The following is a 22501-nucleotide window of genomic DNA, read 5'->3' as shown; positions in this document are numbered from 1 at the left end:
GACATGGGATGGTCCTGATGGTTCGGGGAGGACGTGGTGAGATGTCATCTCTGCAAGCTGACCTGTCATGAGGGGGACTGGCTGGTTCTGCACAGCCACAGGGATGTCCCACAGCCTCAGGGTGCCAAGCTTGGGTGGGACAAGTTAATGTAAGCAATGTGCCCCAGTGGCAGAGAGCCCTGAGAAGGGGCCTGGTGCTGGCTGTGACCTTCCTCACCCCTAAGCACCCCGTCCAGAAGCTTCATAGACTTCATCAGGTGTAGGTCAATTAAGACTGGCCCTAATCTACAGCTAAATCAGCCCTCCAGACCCTGTTTAGGAGGCCTGGGACCACATCTAGGTGCTCCTCAGCTCATCCCACTAGGACACAAGGCTCACAGAGAGCTCAGCAGCCTCCCAGGACTGAAGCCCTTCACTGACAAGGAGCTTGCAGAGGGACATCTCATAAGGAGCACACGTTCTCCCCAAGAGCTCTCCAAAGGCCTGTGGAGTAAGACTGAGAACAAGAAGCTTGTTAGGAATGAAGAGAATGGGGACAATGGGGTGATCAGAGCACGGTGGCAGCAGTGATGGTGAATGGTAATCAGTCCAGGTGGGCTGAAACCTGCAATTCACCTGCAAATGGAAAGGTGATGTGATGGAGGTGCAGGCTGGGTCAGAAGGAAGATCAGCACAGCATACAGCAAGCCATGGAGAGGAGGTTTGGGGTGAGCAGTGGATGGCAGCAGCTCACGGATGGATGGTGGCTGGGCTGTTATGGGATGTGTGGCTGGGAGGAAACACTGCACAGGCTGTACCTATGAACTTGCACATCCCTGTGGACCCATCAGTCATGATTATAGAGTCCCGACAGCCAATGCTGGGGTAGTAACCCTTCACCTTTGCCCTGCTCCTGAAACCCACGTCCCGGGGCCGGAGTGTCCTCCCAGCATCTTCACGGATGGGAGGGAGGAGCGTCCCTGGGTAATCTACAGAAGTGGTGCAAGAAGAAAGAGAAAAACACCATTGGAGATTTCAGATCAGGTTCAGCCTAGACTCCTGCACAGGTGACTTTTTAAGGCTCAGGTCTGAAGAATCTTTAAGCCACCTTCTGTCAGCACCAGCTGATTGACACACGTGGAGCTGAAAGGCAACCACACTGCTGGAAGAGTGAGTGCTGGAAGAGTGAGGAGAAGAGACGTGTGCTCTCCCTGGAGTGCCTCATGGTGTGAGGATAAGGATGGAGCTCCCTTCCCTGAGCACCCTGCCTGTGAGGGCTGGGACCCCTTTCCAAACTGGTCTGGAAGCAGAGAGGCCTTAGCAAAGCACCAGGACACCGTGGTGGGGACATGACCTTCTGGACCTGTGGGTCACAGGCCACCCTAGCTGTGAGCACAGTCCTCACCCCACGAGGACCTCAGGGTGCAGGTCCAAAGACAATCACGGGGATGGAAGGGAAGGGCAGGTCCCACCCCTGTGGTACTCACCGTGCCCCATCAGCATTGTGGAGTAGTCTCTGGTCAGCGAGGAGCTGCCCATCACCCTGTGCTCCTGGTGCACGTGGGAGCTCAGCTGGTGGTAGCTGGTGTTGGCTGTCCTGGTCAGGGTGCCACTGGCACTGCCGGGGAAGGAGAAGTCCACCCGGCCATTCATCAAGTGCTCTGTGGAAGAGGGCACACAGTGAGGAACATGGTCATGGACAAAGCTGCTGCTCCACTTTCCATGGGGAGGAAGCAGGAGGCATCATGGTGCCCCCTCTGCCTTGGCTGAATCCCAGGTTCAGCCACTCTGGAAGGTGATTCTGGAACGCTACATCTAGAACAGGCCACAACACCAAACATGAGACGCAGAAACAAAGATAAACAAAGACTTCTCCCTGCACCAGACACACCCATGGTGCCCAAGGTAACTCCAGACCTCGGCCCTGCTGGGGCACTGCCTTGTGGTTCTCGCCACATTCTCTCACATCTCCCTTAGACGCAAACACTAGTTAATAATTTCAGATTTTAGAAGAAGGTGGAAGAAGGAAAGTGGCCCTTTATGGAGGACGTTTCTCCAGATCTCATTCTGGATCCCATCTCAGCAGGATCTGAAAAGCAAACTCCGCTCTGTTGTTCTGGGCCTTGACAAACAAATCCCCATCCCCTCCCAGCAGGCCAGGAGAGATCAGCCACCTACAAGAGAGTGATTTCTGTTTAACAGTTCAGCAGACCTGCCCAGCTCAGGGCACTTAATTACTGTGAAGAGCTGCCCTTGGAGGTGGCACTTAGCAGGTATCATCTGAGTTTGCTCCTGCCTCGAAGGTCCAGCCTTGGTAGAAGCAACTTGCTAGCAGGCTCCCAAGTCCGTGCCGAGATGGGGGTTACCTTGCCACCCGTGTGAGCAGACACACCAGGACAAGGTTTTGGAGCAGATCACACCAACACGAGGGTGGGCACACAGGGGGAGGCAGGGGGCACAGCGCCCCTCCCCGGGCTCCTCAGCTCAAAGCAGGACGAGACCGGACACTCAGTGCCGTAGGAGCCGTCCTTCACCTGCTTGGGGCCGGGGCGCGGCGCTCCTCCTCGCAGTGCCAGCAGCCACAGCGCTGTCCTCCTCGGGGAGGAGCCCCTCGGTGTCCGAGGAGAGGCGGCTGCTGCCAGACAGGCGGGGAATGGTTTCGGGTGGCAGCCTCCAGGTGATGCGGCGGAGGTCCAGGTCTTCCCCCAGCAACGGCACAAATTTCCACCTGGAGCCTTTTGGGACAAGGCAAGCACTGGTGTTGGCACGGGCTGCAGGGGCCAGGGTGGGCCACCCACCACCTCCGTGCTGCTTGCTGGGGACAGGAAGGGACAAGCAGCAGTGGGGATGATGCCTGTTCACAGCCCGTGTTCCAGGTGTGAGCTGAGGAGCTCAGGTGCTGCAGCCATCAGTCGGTGGAGAGGGCTGGGAGGTGACATGCAGGGGGGCTCCTCAACCCCCGGGCTGTTTTCCAGCCCTGTGTCCCTCATGACAAAAGGTGAGAGGCAAAGTCCCACCGTACTCCTGTCCCTGCATGAAGAGTCTGTAACAATTGTCCTCTGCTCAGGAGAGGTTTCCTCACTCCTTGATGTGCACTCAGGGTGGTCAGACTCCTGATGTTCCTATCACCTTGAAAAGACCAGGAGCTCACTCTTGGGTGCCAGGCCCTGGAGAACCCTCCAGAGAAGATCCTACAGACACACCTCATCATTTCACTTATGGCTCATGTCCCAGCACAGGACCAGGGAGTCAGCCTCATTCAGAAAGTGAAGGGATGGAGGAAGAAGGGCCAGTGCCCTCCCAGCACTGCTGCATTCCCTCCTGTTGGCTTGGCCTAGACCTTGAGCATCCAGGGGACTCAGAGGTTTGTGTCTTTGCTGGTGCTTTTTTGCTGCTGTCTCACGGTCCAGCCAAATGGCAACACAAAGAGAAGATGAGAGGGGAGGGGGCATGAAAAACTCCTTTCCCACCCCACACTGAGATTTCTCTTTGCCCCATGGCTACAACAAGGAGGCACTGGCCTTATTTACACTGTGACCAGACAAGTGTTCCCATGGATGCAGCTACTGAGCTTTGCAAATGCTGATTTCCACCATCTCCACAACTTGGATCACCTGAGAGATGGAAAGGAGCAGTGAAGCTCATTGCTGAAAGCTGCTGTTAAGGAAAATGAATGTTAGAAATGACCTTTTCAAGCTCAGAGACACGAACCTGAATCATCAGAGACACTGGGCCTCTTGCTGCCTGCTGGAGAGCGGAGCACGTCTGCGCTGTACATCAGGTAGCTGTCATAGTCCTCACCTCCCTCTGCATCAATGATGGGGACATCAGGGATGATGGGGACTGCAGGAGAGGTGGAAAGGGCCATTAGACAAGCAGCAAAACACCAGACAAACAATGCTCAGGCTGGCCCTCAGCATTCCCAGGATGGCTGGAGCAGCAGAGCAAACAGGATGTCTGTGGGTGTCACAGACATCTTTTATCAAAAATCCTTTCCTTAGGATTTTGCCTCCTGAGAAGCTGAGAGGCCTCAGGAACAAAATGTAAACATTGATTATCTGCTGCTGTGAAATGCAACAGGTGCATCTTTGATTAGTCCATGTTAGTTGTTTCTAATTACACAGCCCAGCTGGCTTGGACAGAGAGTCCGAGACAAAGCCTTTGTTATCATTCTTTCCTATTCTTTTCTTAGCTAGCCTTCTGATGAAATCCTTTCTTCTGTTCTTTTAGTATAGTTTTAATGTATTATATATCATAAAATAATAAATCAAGCCTTCTGAAACATGGAGTCAAATCCTCATCTCTTCCCTCAGCCTGAGGCCCCTGTGAACACCGTCACAGTTGGCGTGATGGGGAACTCTTCCAGCACTGCTGCTGCCCCTGTGGCCCCTGCCCAGGCTGGCACTCACTGGACATGGGTCTCTTGGGCTGCGTGGCGAGGTTGATGGTGGCTTCTCTCTGCGGCCCCCAGCCCGCGCCGTTCCTGGCCTTCACCATGTAGCGGTAGGGCTGCGACTCGCGCAGGTTCTCGATCAGCACCACGCGCTTCTTGGGCTCTTCCACCAGCACCTTCTTCAGGGGCCCGATGGGCACTGCAAGGCACGAGCATGTCACCCACCAGGCACAGAGGACCCCACAACACCCCACATTTTGGTGTCAGGATACAGTCTGGCTCTGGGAGAAAGTGCAGCAGCTCTTTGGGCTGCTCACAACAAACAGCATTGCCTCAGGGCAATGCCCAAACCCAAGGCTGAAGTCAATCTACAGGAGAAGTCTTCTGTTGCTGGTGTGTCACAAATAACTCTTTCCTGGCACCCCACCCCTTCATCTACACCTTTGAACTAAGTTTATGAGATTAAAAACAACATAAAACACTATGTAACTGAATGGGAACAGAGATTTTTTGGCATTTGCAGAGTTAAATCCTGACTGGTGGTTTTTCTGTGCTCTTTCCATCAAGAAGGGACCCATCCAAACCCCAGTTCTCAAAAGAAACATGCTTGGATCTGCTCTGGCTCTGCTGCTGCTGTTTGGGACCAGCCCAGCCTGCAGGAAGCATCCTCCAGCCCCTCAGCCCAGCTGGACTGTCCCATCCAAAAATGAGCTCTTACCATTGTCCTCATTGACCAGGCCATAGCTGACTTCATAGGCTGTGATCACCCCGTTGGTCTCTGCGGGCTCGCCCCAGCTCAGCTGGGTCACCGTGGAAGACACGACGTTGAAAGCCAAGCGCCCGGGCTCGCTGGGCACTGGAGAGGCAAAACCAAAGGGTGCCCATGAGTCAGGAACCCAGAGTTCCCCAGATCACAGCTGGGCTGCGGTGGGAGACACTCTGTGCTTGGCCCTGAGAGCACCAGAAGCTCAGGGCTGGAGCCCTGCCCTTGGTGCTGGGTGCATGTCAGGACCCAGGACATCCCTCTGGCTGTCCAGGATGGCCAGGACCCCTGCCAGGGGCCTCAGAGACCCTGGCACAGAGCCCAAAACACCTGTGGTTTTGATTATGACCCTTGGAGCAAATTACCAGCCTTAGATGAAGATCTGCAAGCCACAGAGTTTAGGTAGAATAATACTGAAGTTATCGTGGGGGTGGAAAAGTAGATTTTGGGGTTTTTGGTATGGGGGCTCAGGAGGCAAGATGGAGGGAACTGGGTCTATTCAGCCTTTCTCCTTCTTCTTCTTGGCCTCCATCTTCTGCTGTGATGGTGGCACTTACAAATTGGTTTAGAGTAGAAGCTCACTGTCTAACATAGGTGATAGGTATTGGAAAGCAATTGTAAATATTGTACACGTAGTTTTTAGTATAAAGACATAACACCACCCTGGGGGCAGGCAGAGTGCCTGGAACTGTCCTGCTGAATGGACCTTGGCAGGGTAGGAGAAAATATTTTATAGATAAGATGCAATAAACCTTGAGACCGAGAAATGAAGAGCCCTGACTCATTCTTCAAGAGCTCGGGCTGGGAAAAGAGACTTTCAAACTTTTCTTAGAGTCACTCTGATAAGCTAGAGATCCTGACAGGTGCAGAGGGACAAACCTGCTCCCAGGTGCAGGGCAGGAAGGTGTGGGGTCACTCACCCTGCCCCTGGTGCAGAGGGACAAGCCTGCTCCCACATTCAGGGCAGGAAGGTGAGGGTCACTCACCCTCCTCCAGCGTGCGGCAGCGGATGATGTCCGAGTAAGTCCCTTCTCCCACGGCGTTGTAGGCACAGACTTGCATCTCATAGTCGGAGAAGGGGTAAAGGTTGGTCAGCTCTGCTGATGGGGTTTTGACATCAATGAGATGGGCTTCTGACTCAGGGTCTCCCTGCATCCAGTATTTCACCTGGCAAAGCAAGTGCAAGCCGTGATTCCTTCAGAACCTCACATGATGGGTGAGAAATTGCTTGTCTCTTACTAAACCAGCTTTGGGAATGGTGGAGGGGCATTCCTCTGAAATGGGAGGCCAGGACAGTCTGGGCACTTCATGATAAGTGATGGAACTGGAGATGAACCCACCAGGAATCTTTCTTGCATATCTCTCATCCACCAGAAATGGTCCCTCAAGGATGGAGGGGACCAGGAGGGGTGAACTTGTTCCCTCCTTTGGATGTGCACTTGGACCCCTTTGGTACAAATGTCTGGGTGAAACACCTGCAGGAGGGGACCCACACTCTTCCCTGGGATCCACTCACCCCTTACCTTGTAGCCCAGGGGTTTTCCTGGTGGAGGAAACCAGTTGAAGCTGATTTCCCTGGAGCTGAGGGCACGGGCATCGGGATTAAGTGGTGCACCCAGGCGGCCTTTGGGGGACTGAGGGACCTGGGCCAGGCCTGTCATCGGGGGGACACCATCCACCAGCTCTGCAGACAAAAAAGTTTATGTCAGTGCCAGTCCTACCCCTTGGGTGAAAAAGAAGAAAGCGTGTCTCTCTCAGCACTGCCCTGCCATGCTGTGAAAATTATTATTATTATTATTTATGTCATTGACCCCCTTGATGACAGTTTTGCTTGTCCAGCCACAGGAATCACCACTCACCATTCATGGCAAATCTTACCTGTCTCTTATTTTTATGGCTTTTCATTCAATTTCCCAAGGAAAAGGAATTAAGAATCCATGCTATTTCCTTTACCGAGGGAGACGATCCATCCTCTCCCCACCCACTGACTGTTCCCACTCGTGCCTCTAGAGGGGGACCCAAATCTACCGGCTGGAGCTGGAGGGGCCTCGCTGCGGCTTTTTGGGCGAGGATGGAACTCTGTGCACCGCACCGGGTTGGGCTGGCCTGGGGAGGAGGTCCCACAGCCCCCGCTGCCACTGCCCGGCTGCAGCCCCTACCTGGGTCAGCGATGGTCACCGTGGTCTGGGGGTAGCGGCCGATCTTGGCGCCGTACTTGGGGTGCAGGAGGTCGACAGCAAATTGCTTGAGCTGGCAGTTGTTGAGGAGGGTGTCTATCTCTGTCAGCTCCAGCAAGGGCACCTGCACCTCCTTGCGGGTCTCCCCAGGCTGGAAGACCAGCTCACCCTCCGTGAACAGGTAGTCCTGGAAGAGAAGGAAGAGGTGTGTTCAGGGTGAGGCTGGATGGGGCTCTGAGCAACCTGGTCTTGTGGAAGTTGGCCCTGTGCATGGCAGGGGTTGGAATGAAATGGTCTAAGGTCCCTTCCAACCCAAACTGTTCCATGATTACAGACTGCAGTATCCATGAGGAGATTCCCAAAGAGCTTCCCCTCATCACCCTCAATCCTCCTTTGCCTCCCAGTGCCCACAGCTCCAGGGACAGCTGGTACCCTCTGCCTCAGGCACAGACACCCTCTCAGGTCCTCCCTCCCCGAGAGAGCAAGAGATGGAGAAGAAAGTTTACCCTTGTGCTGCCCTCAAGCCTTGGGTCCCCCCTGCCCAGCCATGTGCTGATAACTCCTGTTCTGCACCCCAGGGCTGGCCTTTTCCCAGCCCTGCATTCCCTGCCAAGGCCAGGAGCTCCAGGCTTACCCTGCCGTTCTTGGCGGTGAGGTCCCGGGTCCTGTAGGTGACCTGGGATTTCCCGTTGTCGATGATCTCCCTGAGGACAGGGATCTTGGCCAGCTTGTCAAAGCGGCTGTGGGAATAGGCTGGCTGCAGGAACGTGATGAGGCTGCTGGCTGGAGAGGGCAGGAGAGAAGGAATGCGTAGAGCAAACACACAAAGAATCACATCCCAAACAGGTGTCCCCCTGACTGAACAGAGTTCCAGTCACTCACAGGTGTGAGCTGTGCATGAAATAACATTCCATGGGCTGTAGACTTCCCCACTTTCCATTTGGGCTCCCTGCTCTTAACAGCCAGGTGGGAAGCAGAGGGAAAGTGCTGGGGACATCAGCACAATAACATCACAGAGGTTCTGCTTCACAGCAGCACTCAGTGAACTGGAGCAGCAGAGGAATGCTGTCAGCCCTTAATCTGTCAAGGAATTGGCATCTAAACTGGTGATGGTCAAATGTTTGTGTCAGCAGGGAAGATGACCCTCCTTTGGATGCATTAAAGGATGCTCCAGTTTAGACCCAGGTGACTTCAGGAAGGAGTCACCAAGCAAGTCTGTGACCTGGGGGTGCTCAGATAATGCAGAGTGCACCTTACAGACCACATCAGTTGGGACACAGGACACTCAAACAGAGACACCTCACACGGGACACACAGACACCTCTCACACTCACACACAGACACTTCTCACACTCACAGCCCCTCACCTTGCTCCTTGATGATGGTGATGTTGACAACCCTGCGCCCAATCTTTGCGATGCCGTTGGGGACCTCGATGGCCTCCACCTGCAGCTGCTTCTCATCATCATCATCATCCCTGATGAAGAGTGGCACACGGACATCCACCAGCTCCACGCCCTCTTGGAACTCCACCATTCCCTGAGCATCTGGGGGAAAAGACAAGGGTGAGAGGTGGGAAATAACCCCTGTACCCAGCCAGGAGCCAGCACCTGGCTCTGCTCCCTACCTTGGTCTGAGGTCACAGTGTAATAACCCGGTGCAACCTTCAGGTCATTGAAAGCCTCGTGGGAAATGTGTTTTTCCACAGCTTTGATGATGTCTGGCTTGGCTGAGTAAGGGGCAGTGAGCACGGTGTCCACAATGGTGTGATCCTGCCTGGGAGCGGGGAGGGAAGGGCAGGTGAGAGCTGGGACCAGGCAAACTCATCTCACACAGCAGCTGGGGGCCAGTGAGTGTGTGGGGCACTCAGTCACCCCACACGTGTCTGTGCAAAGAGGGAGAAGCAGCACCAGAGAGCTGCAAATTCCTCTTACCTTTTCCCAGAATTAGGCTGTAACCTGGAGGAATAAAAAACCAAACCCAAATCAGAGTGACTAACACCTTTGGAGAGACAAAGTGCTGTGTGAATCATGGCCCTGAGCAGGCCTGAGCTGCAGCACTGCCCTGCGGGTGTCAACCCATCCCACAGAGCCCCACACATGTTCCCTCCTGCCCAGCTGCTCTCTCCTGCCCTGGGTTTCCCAACACATCAAGGAACATGCCCACAGGGGAGACCACATCTGGATCAGGCTGTGGGGGGGAGATGCCACTCCCTGCTCAGCACTGGCATCCCCAAATTCCTCCCAGCCTGCACCAGGCACTCCTAAGCTTGCAGCAGGCTGAAACTTTGGAAGTCAGGGGGAATTCTCCCATTGAGCACCATGAACTAGGACTTGTCCTGCTGCTCCAGAGCCAAACTCAGCTGAGATCTCCTCCACAGCTGGGTGGGCTCTGCTCTGCAGCCCTGGGTGGGTGAAGCACCACACCAGGCTTGTCTCACAGACCAGCATCACAGATTCCACACCCCAGCTCTCTGGTCCATCCCATCATCAGCAGTGCCCTGGGGGAACCCTGTCCTGCAGGAGTCTCTCCCCCTCTGACTTACCTGAACTTGGTCTGCTGGACCTTGTGGCAGCCAGGAATGTGCTTGAAAACCTCGTTCAGCTGCAAGGAGCAAGAGGGACAAGATTCACAGCGTATCTCTCACTGAGCAGATGCTGCTGCCACCACACACAGGAGCGCTCTGACCACCCCAGGCCCTCCTTCCTCACCCTCCCACACCAGGTTTCATCCCAGAACATGGCAAGAGGCTGCAAATGGAAGCCAAACAGGAGCTTCAGATTGCATGCCCCAAAGCAAACCCAGAATCTCCTCAAGATGCTTTGCCAGTTCTTACAATCATGACCTTAAAAACTGTGCTTTCTCACAAAAGAAGAAAAATTCCATTTCATCCCAGGACATGGCAAGAGGCTGCAAATTGAAGCCAACAGGAGCTTCAGATCACATGCCCCAAAGCAAACCCAGAATCTCCATGAGATGCTTTGCCAATTCTTACAATCATCACCTTAATAATTGCGCATTCTCACAAAGGAAGAAGAACTGCTCCTTCCTTTGCACAGCTGAGGGTTCCCAGGGAAGGGGCCCTGCCCGGCCCCCCGTGTGGCTGTCCCCAAGGCCACCCCAAGCCCCTTTGTGCCCCGGCCCCTACGTTCTCCTCCACTTCCTTGCGCAGCTGCTCGAACTCCCGCGTGTCCTGTTTCGTCAGGTTCTGCGTGAAGAGCCGGGCCAGCCTCAGGGACAGCCCGTAGGGAACTGCAAAGAGAAATCCCCAAATCCATCTCCGTCCCGCTCGGTCGGAGACACGCCCCAGGCAGAGGCTGGAGGCTGGGGACACTCACCGAGCTCCTTGGGGCTGGCGGCAGCAGGGGAGGCGATGCCCTGCCTGTGGACGTTGTTGTGGATCCTCCAGCGCACCGTGTCCCGGCCCTTGAGGGACCCGCTGCGCACCAGGGGCGTGTCCAGGTGCTCGGAGGACATGAGGCTGTGCCGCAGCATGTAGTGATCCTCCTTGAAGCCAACCGTGCGACCTGCAGGGCCAGGGGCGGCTCAGAGCCCGGGCACACCGGGGCAACCCCACGGGTTCCGTGCTGGGGAGGCTGAGGGTCCCACCACGCCCAGGGGGCTGGGGTGTCAGCAGGGGAGTGGGATGGAGGGGTCTCCCCACCCTGAGCACCTCTTTCTCTTCCACAGGTTCTGTGCTGGGGGATGCTGAGGGTTCCATCACACCCAGGGATTGGGGTGCCAGCAGGGGAGTGGGATGGAGGGGTCTCCCCATCCCTGAGCATCCCTTTTTCTCCTCCACAGGTTCTGTGCTGGGGATGCTGAGGGTCCCACCACCCCCAGGGGGTTGAGGTGCCAGCAGGGGAGTGGGATGGAGGGGTCTCCCCACCCTGAGCACCTCTTTCTCCTCCACAGTGCTGGGGATGCTGAGGGTTCCATCACACCCAGGTGTGTGACACCCCAGGTTGGGGTGCCAGCAGGGGATGAGGATGGAGGGGTCTTCCCCACCCTGAGCACTCCTTTCTTCTCCATTTCTGGATGATCTCCTCCAAGGATGGAGGAGAAAGGGGTGCCCAGGGGTGGGGAGAACACGTCTCACCCCCTGAGCATTACAGGTCAGGGAGAGCCCGCAGTGGGACAGCCCAGGTGGTGGGTTTTAGCCTTTATAGAGATGGGGTAACTGGGAGGCGTCTGAAAAGATTTTATTCTATTATCAGTCTCGATGAAGGGTGAGACATAAGAGATGTAAAACTCAATGCCATTCTATCAGAAGCTAATTTCTTAGTTATAATATGCTATTAATGTTTTTCAACCTATTAACTTTTACTATACATTGTTGCTACTACTCCTAACGCCAATCATTTGTATTTTTACCCCATATAATCTTGCTACACTGTATCTTTCACAGTTCTAATTTTTAAAAATATTTTATGGCTCTTTTTATAAAGCCATATTTTGAAACCTATTTCTAGTTTAATCTCTCTCAGCAATGTCATTTCTACTCCATAGCCTTCCTAACTCAACACACCTTATCTCAGTATTTGCACACAGACATATTTTGAAAATCCTTTACAAATCCATTTCTCACACCAGGGTGTGGGGCAGGGAAGAGGCTCCAGGACTCCTTGGCTCAGGCTCTCTGCTAGGAGCCTTTTCCCTGATCCACCTCTCCAGCCCAGAGGGGAGGGATGCTCGCGCCAGCACACCCCAAACCCAGGACACAGTGCACCCCAGTGTCACAGACATCTTTTATGAAAAATTCTTTCCTTAAGATTTTTCCTCCTGAGAAGCTGAGAGGCCTCAGGAACAAAGTGTAAACAATTATTATCTGCTGCTGTGGAATGCAACAGGTAGATCTTTGATTAGCCCATGTTAGTTGTTTTTAATTAATGGCCAATCACAGTCAGCTGGCTTGGACTCTGTCCGAGCCACAAGCCTTTGTTATCATTCCTTCTTATTCTATTCTTAGTCAGCCTTCCAATGAAATCCTTTCTTCTATTCTTTTAGTATAGTTTTAATATAATATATATCATAAAATAATAAATCAAGCCTTCTGAAACACGGAGTCAGGTCCTCCTCTGTTCCCTCAATCTGAGACCCCTGTGAACACTGTCCCACCCCAGAGCCTCCCCCAGGACCCAGGGCTGGTACCTCGTGCACAGCAGGGAAGCAGGGCCAGGCAAGCCTAGAAAACAAACGGCCAGAGACACAATTGTTAGTGTTCAGAAACACATAATCACGAAAATTATTATATGTGGGTGCTTTTATTGAAGAGCTCTGGGTGTCAGGGGTACCAACCCAAATCTGACTCTGATATGGGTTCGGGATGAACATGTTTTTATATTCTATCGTTATATAACTTCCATGTTAATTATTAAACTTATATTGTTCTATTATATACATAGATTTCAGCCAAGCATGGGCTCCTCGTGGACCCCCCCTCAAACTTCTAACATAGTTTCTCATGATTCTTCTTATGATTATACAATAATTATATTTAATTACTAAACAATCATCACATCTAACAGTTATATAATTTATCATACTGCTTACGCAGGTGCAATTTCACATGATCTGGACAAACACAAAGCCCAACCTTTTCAGAGTCTATCTTTAACATTTTTCCAGGGCCCCACTATCACAATCACTTTGTGACCAAGGACAAAACCCCCCACGTCTCCATCAGGGAGGATCCACACCAGCAGGGATGTGTGGGCAGTGGGTGGAGGGGGCTCTCAACTGGTTTTAGCTAGATGGGAGAAATCTGACTAAAATTTCACCAGCAGCTCATGCTGGCAACAGTAGAGGCTTGGATGCCAAAGGGACATCCCCTGTGAACCTGGCCATGCTGGAGGCTGGGTGAATTCTGGAAATTTGTCATGGTTTTGGCCATATCTGGTTCTCCCCCCGGGCTGAGGAAGCCAGCTGAGACACTCACCTTGCAGCAGGCACAGAACTTCCAGCAGAGCAGGAGCAGCAGCCCCAGGAGCAGGATGAGGAAGATGAGCAGTGGGATGAGCCAGAGGAAGCTCCCAGGGGGGCACTCTGCGAGTGACAGCAGCAATGTCACCTGCAGGCCTCAGCCCCGTGTGGGGTGTGCAGGGAGGGGAAAGGCTGGAGAACATCCCTCTGAGGGATGCAGCAGCCCAGTCAACCTTGGCAATGCCTCACAATGAGAAATGCTGCTCAGGGAGGGTATCACACCCCTGTCACACCCAGCCATGCCAAAGGGCTGCAGCACCTTGCAGCAATCCCTGCCCATGGCAGGCTCTGATCTGTAAAGGTCTCCCTGAGGGTGCCACGTTCCACCCCTGGCAGTTCATGGGACAGGCAGTGTCACCCACCCGTGTCACCCAGCAAGGTGGGCAGGGAGGCCCTGCCCAGGGGCACAGCAAAGGGACAAAGCAGGGACTGGGGGCACCGTGGAGGTGGTCACTGTGATCCAGACCTCAGGCTGGACGTGCCCTGCTGGACATCCCCAGGCTGGACAGCCCCTGCTCCTCCCAGGGCCCTGCTCACCTTTATTCTTCTGCACACGGACAGTGGTGTTGGGGAGGACGCTGGGGTCTCCCTCCAGCGTGTAGTGGTAGGTGCAGTCATCATCCTCATCCTGGAAGGAGCAGTGCTCACCAGCCTCCTCTGTGGGGACAGGGGACATGGGTGTGAGGTCACCAGGGCCAGGAAAGCCTTGGGGAGCAGCCCTGCATGCACACCCACACGGAGCAGGGCACACAGGACACACCACACGTGGCTGTGCCCAGCTGTGCCTCTCATGGTACCTTTCTTCAGCTCCTCCACCATCTGGATCTGCAGGTGGCAGGAGCTGCAGTTCCCTTTCAGGTTGCCGGTCCCCCAGGTCTGGCAGCGCACGCAGTCGCGGATGCTCTCACACACGGCCTGGAAGCCCTGGGCACAGGGGGTGGCATGGTCAGGGACACCCCCAGGAGCAGGGGGGGACACAGACTCTGAAGGGCAGAGCTGGAGAGGCAGCTCCTCATCCCAGAGTCAGGGCAAGGTCCAGGTCACAAAGAGAAGTCATTGACAACAAGCAGCTTATGAAGGATTTATCAGCCCAGTTGGCTCCAAAATCTCTTACACCAACAGTCTGCATTTGGGCAGCAATTGGATCTTCTCTAAGGGTTTCAGTGGCCTTTCCAAAACCTGATCAAGCCAGCTTTCTCCATCCTACTGTGGGATTAGCTCATGTTTGTCAATGGGCAAAATAAACATGTTCAAGGCCAGGTTGGGTGGGGCCCTGAGCAACCTGATCCAGTGGAAGGTGGCCCTGCCTATGGCAGGAGAGTGGGAATGAGATAAGCTTTAAGGTCCCTTCCAATCCAAACCAGTCTGTGACTCTATGACATGAGGTTTTTCCCAGTGTTGAGGCAAATCAGAGCAAGCCACAAGCTGAGCCTCAAACGAGGGTGCAGATAAACACAGACAGACTCTCAAAGGCTGCTGCTGGTGAACAGGAGGGCAAAGAAAGCCTGTGGCTGCAAAGCAGCTCCCATGCCAGGCCTTTCTGGCCTCAGGACAGGTGAGGCAAACTCTTGCTTAAGATTTTGTTCCTGACTGAGATGTGCCTTCATCTCTGCTCTGCCTTTCTTCCCTGGAGGCTCTGCATGGGAATAAACAATGAACCTGGAGGGACTCACCAGGGAGTAGCTGATTTCACAGGTGGAGCTGGTGTACAGCGAAGCCATGTCACAGATGCACCTGCCACACTCACACCTGCCGTGGTTATTGCAGATGCCCTGCGAGGGAAGAGGCGACAGCCTGAGAGGGGCACTGGGGGTCGGGAGGGCCCCTCAGAGCCCCAGAGATCCCAGCACAGGGGCAGCCCTGCCCGGGAGGCGGGCAGCACCGGACCTACCCCCCGGCTGTCGATGCAGGTGTCGTTGCTGGTGGGGCACTCACAGCCCGGGCCCTCCCAGCCGCTCTCGCACACGCAGGCGCCCCTGGAACAGCGGCCACGATCTGCGGGGAGAGCGGGGATTGCCGGGGCTCCAGGGCTGGGCCATTCCCCCTGCCCTGTCCGGGGCTGCCCTGCCTTCTTTGGGGCGCACAGGGGCTGCAAAGGGGCTGCACAGCCTCCTCCCTGTGCTTCTGCAAGCACGGAGTCCCTGCAGCCCATCACTGGTGTGTCACTGTGATATTTTCTGAAAAATCCCTTCGCCAGGATTTCTTCTCCTGGGAAGCTGAGAAGTTTCAGCTTCTCCCTGTTCTGCTGCTTCGAAATGTGATCTGGACATTGTTTACCCAGTATGTGAATAGTTTTAAATTAATGACCAGTCATGGTCCAGCTGTGTCGAGGCTCTGAGGAATCACGAGTTTTTATTACTCATTCTTGTTAAGCCTTCCGATGTATCCTTGTTTACCCAGTATGTGAATTGTTTTCATTTAATGACCAATCACGGTCCAGCAGTGTCGAGGGTCTGAGCAGTCACAAATTTTTATTATTCATTATTGCTAAACCTTCTGATGTATCCTTTCTCCTTCTTTAGTATAGTTTTAGTATCACATTCTTTAATATATATATTAAATATATATTTATTTATTATATATATAAATATATATTTATATATAAAATATATTTATGTATAATATATATATTTATATGTATATTGATATATATAAAAATATAGCATTCTTTAAAATAATAAATCAGCCTTCTGAGAACATGGAGACAGATTCCTCATCTCTCACCTCATCCTGTCATTCTGGGGACCCTCACAAACACCACACTGGTCACTCAACCCCCTGTGCCAGGACACTCTGTCTGTGCCCCCAGGCCCAGCACATCCATCCATCCATCCATCCATCCATCCATCCATCCATCCATCCATCCATCCCTCTGGGGGTCTCTCACCGTTGCAGAGGAAGCCGGAGGTGCGTGGGCACTGCAGGACGTCGAACTCGCAGAAGGCGCCGTCGAAGCGCGGGCTGTGTCCCTCGGAGTAGCACTGGCACTTGCCGCACAGGCACTCGCCCCTGCCCGAGCACGGCTCCGCGTCCCCGGGCCGGACGCAGCCCTCGTTGTTGGGGGAGGACGCCGGGGAGCAGTCGCAGGTGTCCCCTCGCCTGGGGACAGAGGTGGCGCTGAGAGAGGCAGGAGCAGAGCGCGGCACGGCAGGTCCTGGGCAGGGTGCCCGTGGCACAAAGTGTCACCGCGGGTCCCCGCACACCGCAGGGTCCCTGGCAGGGGGTGGCTCTGGACACGGCCCTTACCAGCCCGGGTGGCAGATGCACTGTCCGCACACAAAGTTCCCGTGGAAACTGCACTTGGGCGAGTCCAACTCTTGTTGCTGGAAGTGAAGAGAGAAGAGGCTTTGCTGAATGAGCCCAGCTGCCCCCAAGACCATTTCAGGAATCAGAAAGGCAGATGCAAAGTTTTGCCCTGAAGACCAAGCTCTGTGATAGGACATCACATCGAGGTGGGAACGAGCAGTGATGGAGATCTTGGCCAGGCTGAGCATCACTGAGGGGTTGAGCAGGACCCCCATGCATCAGCCAGCACATTCCCACCCCGGGCTGGCAGGAGGACCACCCCTCTGTGCGTGATCCCACCTGTTCACAGGGACACACGTCGCAGACCACAGCAGTGGACACAGTCAGGCTGTCGCTCAGGGACGTGGGTTTCACGTGGATGACCCCGTGCCGGTGCCTCTCGGGGAGGCTGCACACGTGCTGCCCTCCAACGTACTCCAGAGCCTTCACGTGCATCTGGAACTTGCTCTGAAGGAAGGGACACACTTCAGGGATGAGCCAGCTCTGCTGGACACGGAGAGCTCACCCCCTCACAGGTGCCTTCCCTCCGCTGCCCTCCGAGGACTTACCACTTTTCCACGGGTGATGTGGAAGGAGCCAGATTCTGTCTTTTCAAATTCTGGGGAGGTGAACTCTGTCTTCAGGGCTCTGGGGGTGAAGTCAGCCCGGATGTCCATCTTGGAGCGGATGCGCTGGGTGTCAGAGCACAAACACAACGTGGATTTTCAGCAGTACCTGTGACCACCCCGTGGCCTGCTCCAGAGGGGCCACATCTGCCCTCTGCCTGCTCCCCTGCCCTCCCTGTGAGCCAGGGTGAAGCTCCAGAGAACAGCAGTACCTCAAAGGCTGTGCGGAGCAACTCCACGATGTTGGAAGAGTCTTCCTGGAGCACCCCGATCTCAGAGATGGGGAAATACTTGTGCAGCTTCTGCAGAGAGACAGGAGCTCCCTAAGCCAAGGCCTTGAGAACCCTCCTCTGTCGTGGGAGTGGGCTTTGCTTTGAGACCTCCAAATGTCCCCTCCAACCTACATTACTCTCCAGCTCTGTGCCTCCACTGCTTTACAAGAAACAGAAACCAACACAGGGAGACGTCTAGGAGCCTGGATTCCTGCACCCAGTAATGCACCCTGAGACCTCCCACAACCTAGAGCAGCCCCCAACACAGCGTGAAACCCTCCCAAACACCGAGGAGTTGGTTTGGCACTTGGGGACAAGCGATGGGAGAACACTTTCTCCTCAGAGCTGAGCTGAGGCAGAGGTCCTGGAGGAAAGGCAATCCCTTGTGTCCAGAGGTCCTGGAGGAAAGGCAATCCCTCATGTCACTACTGCCATGCTCTCCTCACCTCATAGTAGCTGTAGGAGTGGTTGGTGACGGCGAAGATGGGGATGATGTTGTGCTGGCCCAGGAGGCGCACGAGGGTGGGCACTGAGGGATAGTCCTGCTTGGTGTCGTACACGTAGGTGCCGTGGCTGTCCAGGTGGCACTGCTCGTCGTTCCTCGCCAGGATCCCTGCCAGGACGTTGGTACCATCAGCTTCATAGTGAAAGGCAGACTCGGTGGAGAACACGAGCAGGTGAGTGCTGTCCTTTCTCCAGCCAATCTTATCCTGCAGCCAGGGAGGGGGAGAAGGAACCTTTATCCCTGTGCTTCCCAAACCCCTGCACGGCACTTGCAGCCCTTGGCAAGCCAGCGCTGACAGGAGCTGGAATACCCAAGGGACAAAGCACCACCTGCACCTGGCAGCAAACACAACCAGCCACGTGTCCCCAGGAATCCCAGCAGCCACCCACACCCCAAAGCACGGGGTGTCTCCCGCCCAGCAGCTCGGTGCCATGTGTGTACAGGGGGCAAGCCCACACCTTCCTGGACGTGTCTGGAGCTGTGCTCATCCCTCAGCCAAGCAGCCAAGCCCAACTGGGCTCTTTTCCAGGGAGCAGAGTTTCATCACCGCAGGCGTGGAGGGGACAGAGCAAAGAGCACACACAGGGTTCCCAGCAAGCAGCTCCTTGCTGGGCATCAAACACCAGGACACATATTCTAAGGCTTAGGGAAAATTGGGAATGCAAAAGAGCTTGGCACTGGGAGTGTGTGGCTAGGAGGGCAAGAACCAGCTGCAGCTGAGCCAGGGCTCCCTGGCTGCCCTGTCAGGTGCCCGGAGAATGGCTCTTCTGCTCATCAGTGGGCATCAGGAAGAGCCACTCTGTTGTAGTGGGTTTTTATACTTTGTAATATTTTGAAGTAGTTTTGTTTTGTATCCCCGTATTTTTCCCAAGTGGTTTATCCCAGATCATACTCCCCTTCCTTTACCTGTGTAATCCCTCTCTCTGGCTGAGATCTTCCCCAAACCCCCACCCTGGCCCTCTGTCAATCACTCAGCATCCCATCCCCTCCATCTAGAAGCTTCGGTCCAGATTGCCAGTGATCAGCCAGAGGCCAGGGGTCAGCCCCCAAGCCTTGCCCCATAAGCTGTCCTAAATGTCAATCCCCCAGTACCCATCCCTTAGGGTCACTAATTGGTCAGTAAAATGTTCTCTACTTTGGGTTTCCACCTCCCTTTAAATGTAACCTTGGCACATCTCCCTGTGACAGTGGGAGGGCCCTTGTCACAGACATCTTTTATGAAAAATCCTTTCCTCAGGATTTTTCCTCCTGAGAAGCTGAGAGGCCTCAGGAACAAAATGTAAACAATGATTATCTGCTGCTGTGGAATGCAACAGGTGCATCTGTGATTGGTCTCATGTTGTTGTTTGTAATTAATGGCCAATCACAGGCCAGCTGACTCGGGCTCTCTGTCTGAGCCACAAACCTTTGTGATCATTTCTTTCTATTCTTAGCTTAGCCAGCCTTCTGATGAAACTTTTTCTTCTATTCTTTTAGCATAGTTTTAATGTAATATATATAATAAAATAATAAATCAAGCCTTCTGAAACGTAGAGTCAACATTCTCTCTCTTCCCTCATCCAAGAACCCCTGTGAACACCATCACAGCTCCCTAAGGTGCAGGAGCTCCCCAGAACCCCTGAATAAAACCTTGGATTAACCCCTGCTAAGAGCTGGCCCTTTATCTTCTACCGATGTCTCTGGTGTCTCTTGTGCTGCAAAGGTGACCAGCCCAGGAGCCCTCAGCATCCTCAGGGCATGGGGCACAGAACCCTCGGGGCACAGGGAGTGTCTCCCTGCTATTGGCCGTGTCGGGGCTGCACCCCCGGGGTCTGCCGGCTCGGGACTGGCTGAGTGTTGCAGACATCTTTTCATTAAAATCCTTCCTTAGGATTTTTCCTGCTGAAGCTGAGAAGTTTCAGCAACAAAATGTAAACAATGGTTATCTGCCGCTGTGGAATGTCACAGGTGGACCCGTGATTGGTCTCCTGTGGATGTTTGGATTTACTGACCACTCACTGCAGAGCTGGCTCTCGCTCTCTGCCGAGACACAGACCTTTGTTATTCATTCTTTTCTATTCTTAGCTTAGCTAGCCTTCTGAGAACTTTTCCTTCTATTCCTTTTAGTACAGTCATAATGTTATATCATAAAATAATAAATCAAGCCTTCTGATCATGGAATCAACATTCTCGCCTCTCTCTCATCCTGCAGACCCTTGTGACCACGGTCACAGCCGAGGGTTCCTGAGAGGCTCCCAGAGGGACAGAGACAGCACTCCTTGAAAGCGCAGCCCTGGCCACGCTCACCTTGCACACAGCTGTCTGCAGGATGGCGTCGAAGCCGCCCTCGGGGGGGTCCAGGTTGCCCGAGATGCGCTCCTTGCGCAGCTCCTGGCTGAAGTCGTTGATGTTGCTGGTCAGGCGGATGACGTTCTTGAAGGAGAACGGCGAGTCGGCGTTGTGCCAGGGCTCACGCAGCCTAGGACAGATGGAACCAGGGCTCCCGTGTGGGCCAGGAGCCAAGGGATGCCGGGTGCAGGGAGAGGAAAGGTGGGGAGAGTCCCTCAAGGGAAACCATGGAGCTGAGCAGCTCAGCCACCAGCACTGAGAGGGAGAAGGCATGAGGGCAGAGGTAGAGGACATAAGAAGAGCAGTCTGTTGTGGCAGAGCAGGGAAGGTGTGAAAGCACAGGATGACACTGCTGTCGTTCTCACAGTGCTGCAGCAAGCCCTGAGGGATGGCGAGACCAGGGAGGACAGCAGCAGTGAAGGCTGAGAGATGGATGGAGGCTCTTGCACTGCTCAGTGAAAGCCACAGAGAAACAGAAGGCACCTTCCACTGCCTCTACTCCCACCTCAGGGACCCACGGGGCTCACTCACTTTTCAGGTCTCATGTCTGTCTGAGGGGATGAGACTTTGTCCACAAACTTGCCAAATCCAATGGTGTAATTGGAAGTCAGGGCTTGCAGGAAGTCCGCTGGGGGGAGAGGAAAGGAAAGGAAAGGGGACACACATAAATAAAGAGATGCCTGTGGGCTCCCTGCTCCAGGGAAAGAAGTCCTTTTGTGGGCATCTTCTCTGCTGGTGGGTTCTTAGGTAAGATTCCCAAACTGTCATCTTTTAGGATCTTTGGGCTTTTATAGGGCAGAAACCTAGACCCCCCTTTGGAACCCCAGAACTGGAGCTCCTGCAGCAGCACCCAGCAGGTTCAGGATGCTAGAGGCCCTGCACAGAGCAGCTCTGAGGGGCACCAGCTGGGCTGGAAGGGGAGAGCATGTGAGGATCCCTGCAGGACCAGAGAGACATCCCCGCACAGGGCTGCAGAGAGATAATGAGAAGCTCTAATTAAAACAGACCCCTCTCAGGCCATTGCCAGCTGCATCCCTCTCTCTGGTGCTGGCAGAGGACTCACAGCCACAGGCAGGAATGAGCTGCACAGAGCAGGCTCCCCTCTCCTCCCAGCTCTGCCCTCACCTAGGTTATGCCCCATGCTTTTGAGGTTGTCCAGATCATCAGACATGGAGTAGGAGAAGTCCATGAGGATGTAGAGATCCACAGGGCTCTCCTTGGGCTGGAAGACATCCATGTAGAAGCTCATCTCCTCGCCAGCGCGCAGCCGCATGTACATGGCCTGGGGGGACACCTGGGTCCTCTGCAGGGACACGTTGATGCTGGAATTCTGTGAAGGAGAGTGACATGGAGGGGATGGACTCCATTGGACATCCCTCCAGGTGTCCAGAGTTGCCGAGGACCCCACTGGGGGGCTCAGAGACCCTGGCACGCAGCCCAGAACACCTGTGGGTTTGATTATGACCCGTGGAACAAATTACCAGCTTTGTATGAGGACCTGAAAGTCACAGAAGTTTAAATAGTATAATAATAAAATTATCACTGGGTGAAAATGTAGATTTTAGGATTTTTTGTATGGGGGTTTTGGGGACAAGATGGAGGAACTTGGGCGTGTCCAGCCTTTCTTCTTCTTCTTCTTGGTCTCCATCTTCTGTTGTGATGGTGGCACTTCAGGATTGGTTTAGAGTAGAAGCTCACTGTCTAACATAGGTGATAGGTATTGGAAAGTAATTGTAAATGTGTTATACATAGTTTGTAGTATAAAAAGACAACACCACCTCAGGGGTGGTCAGAGTGCCTGTGGCTGCCCTGCTGAGCAGATCTCAGCTGGGCAGAAAGAAAATTAGATAAGAACTAATAAACAATTTCAAGACCAAAAACTGAAGAGCTCTGACTCGTTCTTTGGATGCACGGGCCAAAACAGAGACCTTTCTCACACCTCGGGGCAGCAATTAACAACCAAAACCTGAGACTCCATCTCCAGCATGGTGCAACAAGGAGGAGACAAGGAACAGGGAGATGTGTGGGAAGTACAAAGGTAGGGATGAGCACATCCCCCTCCTTCATGTACTGTCCAACAGCCTCCCCCACAGCCACTCGTGTCCAGCCAGGCACCTCCTCCACAGGGATGTGAGCATTTTGCTTACATCTGCTTTATCTGCCAGGGCACCCCAGCCTGGATCAGGGCCAG

At 54.0% G+C, this 22501-nt stretch overlaps 1 protein-coding gene across 1 annotated transcript in view; it reads right to left on the bottom strand.

Annotated features, from left to right (window-relative positions):
• The window catches only part of ITGB4 (integrin subunit beta 4), a 35113-nt gene that overhangs the window by 6304 nt on the left and 6308 nt on the right, over positions 1-22501 (bottom strand). The window contains exons 5-35 of the mRNA XM_058817076.1: positions 21436-21640; positions 20842-20938; positions 20269-20440; positions 17924-18187; positions 17418-17507; positions 17149-17271; positions 16880-17047; positions 16541-16617; positions 16182-16393; positions 15186-15289; positions 14968-15066; positions 14092-14218; positions 13832-13951; positions 13251-13357; positions 12464-12497; positions 10651-10839; positions 10461-10564; positions 9858-9916; positions 9247-9270; positions 8940-9088; positions 8680-8859; positions 7947-8095; positions 7295-7499; positions 6659-6819; positions 6122-6302; positions 5091-5228; positions 4389-4571; positions 3691-3822; positions 2514-2714; positions 1467-1640; positions 798-968 (exon numbers count right to left, since the gene is read on the bottom strand). Of these exons, the coding sequence (XP_058673059.1) occupies positions 798-968; positions 1467-1640; positions 2514-2714; positions 3691-3822; positions 4389-4571; positions 5091-5228; positions 6122-6302; positions 6659-6819; positions 7295-7499; positions 7947-8095; positions 8680-8859; positions 8940-9088; positions 9247-9270; positions 9858-9916; positions 10461-10564; positions 10651-10839; positions 12464-12497; positions 13251-13357; positions 13832-13951; positions 14092-14218; positions 14968-15066; positions 15186-15289; positions 16182-16393; positions 16541-16617; positions 16880-17047; positions 17149-17271; positions 17418-17507; positions 17924-18187; positions 20269-20440; positions 20842-20938; positions 21436-21640 (4399 nt within the window). The remainder of the gene's footprint in view (positions 1-797; positions 969-1466; positions 1641-2513; positions 2715-3690; positions 3823-4388; positions 4572-5090; positions 5229-6121; positions 6303-6658; positions 6820-7294; positions 7500-7946; positions 8096-8679; positions 8860-8939; positions 9089-9246; positions 9271-9857; positions 9917-10460; positions 10565-10650; positions 10840-12463; positions 12498-13250; positions 13358-13831; positions 13952-14091; positions 14219-14967; positions 15067-15185; positions 15290-16181; positions 16394-16540; positions 16618-16879; positions 17048-17148; positions 17272-17417; positions 17508-17923; positions 18188-20268; positions 20441-20841; positions 20939-21435; positions 21641-22501) is intronic.

Source organism: Ammospiza caudacuta, chromosome 19, assembly GCF_027887145.1.
Source record: "Ammospiza caudacuta isolate bAmmCau1 chromosome 19, bAmmCau1.pri, whole genome shotgun sequence".
NCBI lineage: Eukaryota > Metazoa > Chordata > Aves > Passeriformes > Passerellidae > Ammospiza > Ammospiza caudacuta.
This window is presented reverse-complemented; position numbering and strand designations above follow the sequence as displayed.